An 8,990-nucleotide genomic window follows, 5' to 3' on the forward strand; every position below is an offset into this window, starting at 1 on the left:
AAACAAATAAATAACTAAATGAAAAGTGAGTTGGAACGAATGTACCAAATGTCTACTTAAAAAAGTAGACGTGTATGACCGGAAGCCGAAAATTGAAAGTTGAATTTTGAAGCTCCAATTTCCAAAGATCAAATTCGTAATTTTAACGAGAATAAGAGAATTTGGAGAGTAGAGAGTAGAGAGATTAAAAGATATTTTTGTGAGTGAAAAGAATAAAAGATTAGGGGTATTTATAGTTAAAAAAAAGGATGAAAATGTAGTTTTAAGAAGTTTGGGGTATTAAAAAAGTTTGGGGGGTAGGGAGGTGTAAAGGGGGGTTATGGGGGTGAAAGAGCCGTTGGTGGGGCCCAAAAGCCGTTGCCCAACGGCTCTCAACGGCTATAAATTTTGAAATTTCAGATTAAAAATAAAAAATAAAAAAAATTGGCCCAACCGGACCGGAACTGGACCGGACCGGGACGGAACCGGGACTAACCGGACCGGGACGAACCGGTAAATTCCGGTTTCCGTCCCGTTACCCCTCCCGGACCGGTATAATACCGGATCTGACCGGTACTATCCGGAACCGAGACGGAACCGGTAACGGACCGGAACGAACTGGAACCGGTACCGGCACCTCCCGGTTCCGTTGCCAGCCTTATTGAAACCCTTCTTCGAACCCTATACATAGCGGGAGCTTTACTGCATCTTTTGTCTTCTTCTCCAACAAACCAATCTTTAAATAACCCCTTTTTTTCACTTCCCACTGATCAGTGCCACTTGTTTTCTTTCCTAATCACACAGTCCATTAAAACCTCTCTCCATCATCACTCCATTATTTGTACAATAAATAAATGCAGCTTCTTCTTTCCAAAGCTTCCCTTTTTTTCAATCCAAGAACTATTTTTTCTTCTTCAACATCAATGGCTACATCTAACTCAATTTCTCTTTCTTCAAAACCCCGTTTAAAGGGTATTGTATTTGACATGGACGGAACCCTAACGGTCCCCGTTATTGATTTTCAGGCCATGTACAGGGCTGTTCTGGGTCATGATGAGTACCTTGCTGTTAAATCCAAGAGCCCTTCTGGCATTGATATTTTGCATCACATTGAAAGTTGGAGCCCTGATAAGCAACGTAGGGCGTATGAGGTTATTGCTGATTATGAAAAACAGGGTCTTGATCGACTCCAGATTATGCCTGGTATGTAGTTTTTATGATTGGGGGTAAAGATTGAGTCTTTTTTTAATTTGTGGGTGTTTTTGACATTGTGATTTTGGTTTCAGGTGCTGCTGAACTTTGTAGTTTTCTTGATTCTAGGAATATTAGGTAAGACTGAGTTATGAGCTGTAGATTTATTGTCACTTGCAGTAAATATATAGTTATTAGTCAGCTACAGAGTTTGGTAGCTCAAGCATTTCTAAAGGTTATTTTGAGCATCTCTATGGAGTATTTGTTTTGTCTTCTTTACTTCTGTATTTTGAACTGCTTTGATATGGGCTACTTGAGTCGAGGGTTCTTTACCTCCTCGAGGTAGGATACACTTTATACTCCTCTCTAGACCCCACCTGTGGGATTACACTGGGTGTGTTGTTGTTATTGTTGTTGGGCTCGAATAGATCCGAACGGACATGGAGGATTACTTTCATTTTCATGGGGAGGGGGTAATGGTACATAGTAGGGGAATGGAAAGGTGAGAGTTGGGTGAGAGATAAGCTTGTACCTTAAGGATGGAAAGGGAGCTCCCACTTAATTTTTATTTATGACGTAATGAGCTACGTGAGCTTTTCTCTTTATTTAGTTCAGCGGTAACCAGTTTGAGCATTTTCCTACATCAAAGTAGTTATTTTTCCTTTCTCTTGACTTTGCCATCTGTTTTATAGTGTCCATGTCATGGCCTAAGGTCTAATGTGCCTAATCTTTCTTTCTCAATCCTTAACTTTGCTTATTCTTTGAAAAGTTTCCATCTTGAGGTGTGGTTGAGAGTTAAAATGCTTCATGAGACTGCTTGAGGACGCAGGGTATGCAGATTGGCCAGTTCTTTTTAAACCAAGAAATCCAGTGTTTCCAAATCCCAACACCGACTGGATAGATCATGGACCTGCTCCTCTACCCATTTCCACTCAAATATGAGACCTCGTTCACTAGTCAGGATGTACGGTTACTACACATTCCTCATTGTACTACCTTTGCTAGTGAAGCAAAGCCCTGATATACAAATTGGCCAGATCTTTTTTCCATTTTTTTGAGTATTTATTACATTATAATTTACCGGGAAGTTTTCTGACCTTTCTCTCATGCGTAAAACTTTTCTTTTTTTCAATTTGTTGGTCTTTTAGACTTCTGTTTTGTTCTGTCTTATGATGCATCACTTACTGTTTTCCTCCTTTTTGACTGTAATGAGGATGTAGCCAAATTATACCCAAATTGGTGTTGGAAGACTTATCAAGCTTAATTCTGTTGTGACTGAATGGTTTTTATTTTGGGATACATAAGTTGTGAAAAAATGCTATGCTCTTGAGATTTTTAAATCTGCTTATATCTGTCAAAGGCATCTTACATTATTTTATGCCCTTCCACCTTCACTCACATTAGGTTATGCCCTTCTCTGTTAATGGATTCCCTTGGGCCACAAATTTGATTTAATGAGAGAAATGACATATTTAAGTTAAGCTCCAACTGGATTATCACATCTTTGATAAATTAGATAGAAGGAAATAGCTCGTGCTTCTGTGTTAGCGCCTTAGCGTTACTGGATAGGTTTGATGTATGCTTCCCTCCTATTGAAAAGTACCTATATTGACTCAAATGTACTAGAAGAAGGAGATGTTATTTCACAGTTTAGATGCTTCTGGTTCTTCGGAAGAGTTTAATTTAATTGTTTTGTGAATTCTATTTCAGAAGGGGATTAATCACTAGGAATGTCAAAGATGCAGTTGACTTGTTTCACGAACGCTTTGGAGTAAGTTTTTTTTTTCCTTTTTCAGTTAAATACATAAAACAATTGTTTTGGCATGAGTTATATGTTGACATTATATGCTGAAGTTAAAGAACAAAGTTTATTGGACTTTCCAGAGGAAAAAAAAAAAGAAGACTGTGCTTGTTCTTCTATTAGGGATGAAACAAGAATCGTCACTGCATAGGAGAAGAAAGAGGAACAATTTATCTTCTTTTATACCTTTAGTTTCTTTAGTTTGAAGTGAAGGCAAATAGCGAAACATAATGGATATTCCAGCTTAAATTTTTCTTCTTCACTCATTACCAGTCAGGCAGTCAGAGGATCATGAACTGCTAAGGTCGTGATGACCTAGGATATCTGTGCAGAAGGTGTGGTGGAGAATGTGTATGAATTTTTTGGTAAAGGTAACTTTATATTCACATCAAAACTCATCATCAAAACCTGATGAGGTGGAATTTACAGCCTCCAGGGGGTAATTTCAAAAGCCAACACTGGGCAAAAACTTTACAATTGAGCTGTAAAATCCACTAGAGGATGTATGTTCACTGGAGCTATAAAAACTTTACAATCTGTATGTTCTTATAGTCAAATAGAGAAGGGAAGCTCAACTAGAGGATGTCTGGTTTCCCTCACAATTATGATGGCATGCTCAATTCATTTCTTTACAGGATCCGCCTTGTGGCTGAACAAAGATTTAAAAGATTATCTAAGGCTTTCTCTGTAACATAACGTGGAATTTATGTAGCTGAAACATGTAACACGGAGAGGGAGAAAAGGTGGACAATACCCTCTTTCTGCTCTGTTAGCAAAACTAAGGGCACGATAAGACTAAATCTGTAAATGATATTTAAAAGAAAAATAAGTCATTTTTCATGAAAAGAAGCATGCAAACCTAGTAAATAAGCAGAGATATGCGTGAAGTTGCAGTGATTTCATTTTCTCATCAAAAGTGAGAAAAGAACCCTGAAAGTTGAAATAAGCCAATGCAAAATCGTTTTGAATAGTCAGAAGGAACAGTCACTGTTTACTCCGTGGCTCTTAAATCCATTTCTTGCTTGCTTTTTAGTGGTTTTGCAACCGCAAAACTTTCTAGGATGCTTATGCATTTCTTTTGGGATAACACCTCTTTTCAGCATTTAGGTAACAGGCACCAGCCATGTAGTTTCTAAGATATAAGAATAGTTGATTGATTCAACTGAGCTTGATTTGGCTGGTCAAGCTCAACTTCAGTTCTATGTCTGAGTAGACAATTACTATGCCATGTAAAATCCTGACAAATGATAGGAAGCACTGGGCACCAGTTAACAGTGCCGGTATGGATGTTCTCAAAGAAGGGTCCACTCATGAGTGACATTGTAGAGGAGTTTACATTCTAGATAAGTTGTGCAGACACTGGATATTTTGGAAAGAAGACACCATAGGCATAAAAACTGCACTGATTGAAAGGTAAAAGAGAGGAAATAATACTGAAACAATACGGAGCCTGCAATTCATAAGCTTTAATACTTCAATAAATTTGCACCCCTTGTTTTATGTGTGGTATTTTTACACATCCTTCTAATATTCAGAAGTAGGGACCCTATTGCTTTGGTCTAATGGTATGACTGCAACATGTGATGTGTGGGTATGTACACGTCAGCTTAGAAGTCCTAATCTTACCCAGACAAAAGATTGGTAAATGGAGAAGGGTAGAGAGGTAGGCCCATTATCCACCGAGTTTCAAACTGTGTGCCACTGGCCTTCGAGGATTTCTTGGTTATTAAAAAAATCAGAAGAATGGAAAAAGGACAAGCCTCCCAATCTTTTCTGTTTTCCATCTGCGCGGACATTATCTGCAGTTATTGTCTCTCATTATTTGGAAATTTAAGATGGTGTTTGGATTGGGAAACAGTTTAGGGAGAATTAATCTTTGGGTAGGTTTCCAGAGAACAGTTTTCTGAAGTGAACATATCCGAGAGGAGGAAATCTAATATGCATAGTTGTGTCTGAGTCCAAGAATGAGTGAACAAACTTCCCTTTCCCATCCTATTATTTAGCATCTTTCAGAATGAAAGAATAAAAGGTCATTTGCTTTAATTTTCTGGCCCCTTAGAAACTTGAATTCTAACTTCTTGAAAAAATGGAAGCTTGAAATCTGAGGGATTCTCCAGGTGTCTAAGGAAGCTTGATGTTTGAGTGAAGTCTCCAGGTGTTCCACTCATGGTTAATCTCCTGAGAAAAGAAATCTCTCCATTTCTGCTATAATATATCTTTCACCTCAGCTCATGCTATACGTTTAGTTCCATGGTCTTTATTACGTATACCATATAAAGCTCAAGTATAGAATCTCTTTTTGATACAGGTGAAATTTTCTCCTGCACTGAGCAGAGAATATCGTCCATACAAACCAGATCCAGCTCCATTGCTGCACATTTGTTCAACTTGGGAAGTTCAATCTAATGAAGTAATGATGATTGGTGACAGCCTTAAAGATGATGTGAGTTTCCTCTCAAGCTGACTGCTCTTCTTCTCTTTCACGTCCACTCTTTGCAATAGGTGACTCAATGCATCTCCATGAAAGATGTGTTATTTTCCTTCACTTAGCTTGACTAAGTTCTTAACTAATTCATATAGGTACTAATTGTGCTTGGCATATGATACTCGAAGCAATTTTCCTGCTTGATCTAACTTTTGTCTGATCGTTAGCAGTTCTTAGCATACGAGCTTTGGCTCCCACCTCTAAGTAGTTACTTTTATGCTTTCTTTAGCCTTGTGAAATTTTTTTCTTGTTCATGCTCGTCAGTCGTCATGCCATTTAGAAAAGTCATGGTAAAATACTTAAATATGTGTTGTGACGTGTAATGAATATTTGGGGGTTTGATATACAGGTTGCTTGTGGCAAACAAGCTGGAGCTTTTACTTGCTTGCTCGACGAAACAGGAAGGTATGATGCTCCAGAATATGCAAACGTCCAACACAAACCAGACTATAAGGTGTCTTCTCTTGTTGAGGTTCAGTCACTTCTAGAAAGAGATTTTGAGCTGACATCTTGATTTTTGCAAATCTTTGGAACCCCCCTGGCCTGGCTGAGCAACGAGATATGGTTTACCCTCGTAAGCCCTCCATGTAGCATTCCTGCATGCACGTTTCTTTTGGTTTCTGTAAGATTACAGTAATTAGATTGCAGCTTTGCTCATGTGAGCGGGAATCTTTGAGATGGTCTCAAGTCATTCATTTTTCAAGCCAAAAATGGGGAATATGAGTTTTTGTTCACTCTTGGTGGTGAAACTGGTGATTTACAGAGACTTTTATCGATTAGCCTGGTTCGTTGTGGGTGACATAGTCACGAGACCATAAATGTGTTTTCGAATGTAGTGTTCTTGTCATCTCTTTGCTCGTAATGGAAGCTCTAGCCACAGGTCTTGCACGCGAATAGTAGCTAAGATTTCTTAGGAATAATGGTACTTGTTAATGCAAAGATTTTCAGAAATGAGACCAAGTTGGTCTGAGAGTTTTTTTCCATCTTTTTTGGAATCCCCGGACAACTCACAACCTCTGTCACATCCTCTGCCGTGTGGATTAATCATAAGTAACAAATGTAACTTTTTTATTTTTCATTTTTTGAATTCCTATTCTATTCCATCAGTTAACAATGTAGATCAAATTGCATCGTTCATATGTACGTACATTGGTGAATGAACTTTAGCAAGTGTTCTTAAATGCTCCTCTTTTTCTCAATGAAGAAGTCATGAGAAATACTAGTAAGGAAAGCATTGCATAGCTAAGTAATACGATAGTTGAAGTACAAGAAATTACAAATAATAACAAAAATTGAATAATACTAATACTATTGGTTACCATCAAGCTTATTCAACTAGAAAATGAGATGACGCTTAATTCATGACATTCATATCTCCTTATCTAAAGTCATATCCTCGACAAATATGATATATATAATTCATCAATTTTTTGAAGATTCATTGCAAGCAATTAATCGATCGCTAAATGTGCTTAATCAAATATTACAAATATCAAAAATTAAGATATTATATTTATATCAATATTTGAGGGACTAAATGTGCAAAACCGTTAAATTCAACCGCTAAGCAGCAAAATTCTGTTTATATATTGGCGCGCTTAAGCAGTTCCCTCTTCAAGAAATCAGTTGAATGAAAGAATTTACAAGAAACAGAAAAACAGAGCAAAATATGACTTTCAGTATCCACGGTTGCTCCGCCGTATTCCACCACCCATCTGCCACCGCCACCGCCAGCGTAGCTGTCTTCTCCGGTGAAAATTGCAACATCATGAACAGTAGTACTGTCTCTCTGAAGAGAAAATCTCTTTCACAGATCTCTTCTCCTTCTGAACCCTCCCCGAAAAGGGTCTCTCTCAATTCACCACCATCCTCCACCGCCATTGCCGCCGCTAAGGATGGTCCAGACCCCATTTCACCAACTACTTCACCATCCCCTAAAAGGGTCACTCGTAATTCACCACCACCCTCTGCCGCCACTGCCATTGCCGCCGCCGAGGATGGTCCGGTACCCATTTCACCAAAAACTTCACCATCCCCTGCATTTTCACCCTTCTCCAAAAGGGTATCTGAAAACTCACCTTTTGCCACCACCAACGCCGCCACTGCTGATGCCACGGCGACGCCACCACCGCTGCCATTTTCAAGATTCACAAAAACGCAGCCGTCCAATAATAACAAAACTCTGCGTCGGACACTATCAGAACCACCAATTTTCGATTCTTTTACTGATTTCTGTCGTTACATGAATTCCCAGTCACCGGAAAACAGCAAGAACAATCCAATCTCTGTAAAATCAATTCTTCGTAGATCAATTTCTGATCCCACTGCTGCGAAAATTATTCTTGCTCCGGCACCGGCAACTGCAACTCCGGCATTGACTTCAGGAACAGGGCATGAAAAAACTACAAGAAGCAAGGTAAAATAAATAGTCTTTTTCTTTTCTTTTTACAGTAATTTTTGCATATTTTATCGAATTTTAAAAATCTTTTTTACTTTCTCAAATTTTATATCGAATCTATCACATAAATTGTTACGTAAGGTGTACATGTTAACACTATCTTATTACTATGTTTTAAGAAATTTGAAGTTTATGTCTAAAAAATCTTTATTCCGAAATGAAGTTATTTTCTGAATTAGAATAAATTATTAGTCAGATTTCAACGTGAATAATAGTAACAATTTTTTTTATTTAATCTTACTTTTCATTTTTGTTTTTTCAATTATAGAAGTGTTAAAAGGGTGGAAGCTGCTGACTAAATTGGCCTGCATGAAGATGGTTCAAGTCCAACAAGAATTTTTCATATTTCATACAAAATAATATTCATGAATATACTTTACATGTTAGTTTTAGTGAAATATATAGCTAGTGTTTTTTCCTCTTTTTTCTTTTTCTTTTTTTTTGTGTTCTTTTAATTTGTTAATATCATCTTATATGGATGATTTAGGAGCATTTTGATCATGGTGAATATTGATTTGAAATGGACGGATTAAATTGAATTCGAGCGAATTGTAAGAAGTTGAGTTAATAAAAAGATGGATTAGTGACTCGTTTAGAAATTATTTGGATTGAAAATTTATAAGGGGAAGTACAACCAAATAATTCATGTTGCATGGATTGCATGTGGTGGTACTGTCGTAATGAATTTTAATACTCAATATTTTATATTACTTCGTTCATATTAATTTTACGTTATTTCTAAAAATTTGAAATTCATTTTTTTTTAGTATCGTCTCAAGAGAAAGTACTTCTGAATGGTTTTCGATGAATATCAAATTCAATGCAGTGAGATGTTTGAAATCTTTTTACTTCTCTCAATTATATATACACGTATAATGTTTTTATTAATAAAATATTTCATTGATAGATTAGTGAAATTAATTAATGTTTCATAATCACAATTAAGAACATACCGCATATATTAAGTTAGTAGTCACATCACATGTCACATGTCAAAAGTCTTCTTCGTTGATTACGATTTACATATTACTAGTGCTAATTTGTTTTTCATCCCCCCTCCCCCCACTCCCACCCAC

General features: G+C 37.2%; 1 protein-coding gene across 2 annotated transcripts; it reads left to right on the plus strand.

The window, feature by feature from the left end:
- The first annotated feature begins 748 nt into the window (after positions 1-748).
- LOC102605814 (haloacid dehalogenase-like hydrolase domain-containing protein At2g33255) lies at positions 749-6,426 on the plus strand. Of its 2 annotated transcripts, none has more exons than XM_015305289.1 (5): positions 749-1,182; positions 1,266-1,308; positions 2,884-2,941; positions 5,280-5,414; positions 5,806-6,426. In XM_015305289.1, the coding sequence occupies exons 1-5, from the start codon at positions 834-836 to the stop codon at positions 5,968-5,970; spliced, it is 750 nt and encodes a 249-aa protein (XP_015160775.1). In that variant the 5' UTR covers positions 749-833; the 3' UTR covers positions 5,971-6,426. The 2 variants fall into 2 exon arrangements, with proteins under 2 accessions (XP_015160775.1, XP_006340874.1); XM_006340812.2 differs by having other exon boundaries at positions 750-1,182; positions 2,881-2,941.
- The last annotated feature ends 2,564 nt before the right edge of the window (positions 6,427-8,990 follow it).

The sequence above is a fragment of the Solanum tuberosum genome, unplaced genomic scaffold, assembly GCF_000226075.1.
Source record: "Solanum tuberosum cultivar DM 1-3 516 R44 unplaced genomic scaffold, SolTub_3.0 scf00020, whole genome shotgun sequence".
Classification (NCBI taxonomy): Eukaryota; Viridiplantae; Streptophyta; class Magnoliopsida; order Solanales; family Solanaceae; genus Solanum; species Solanum tuberosum.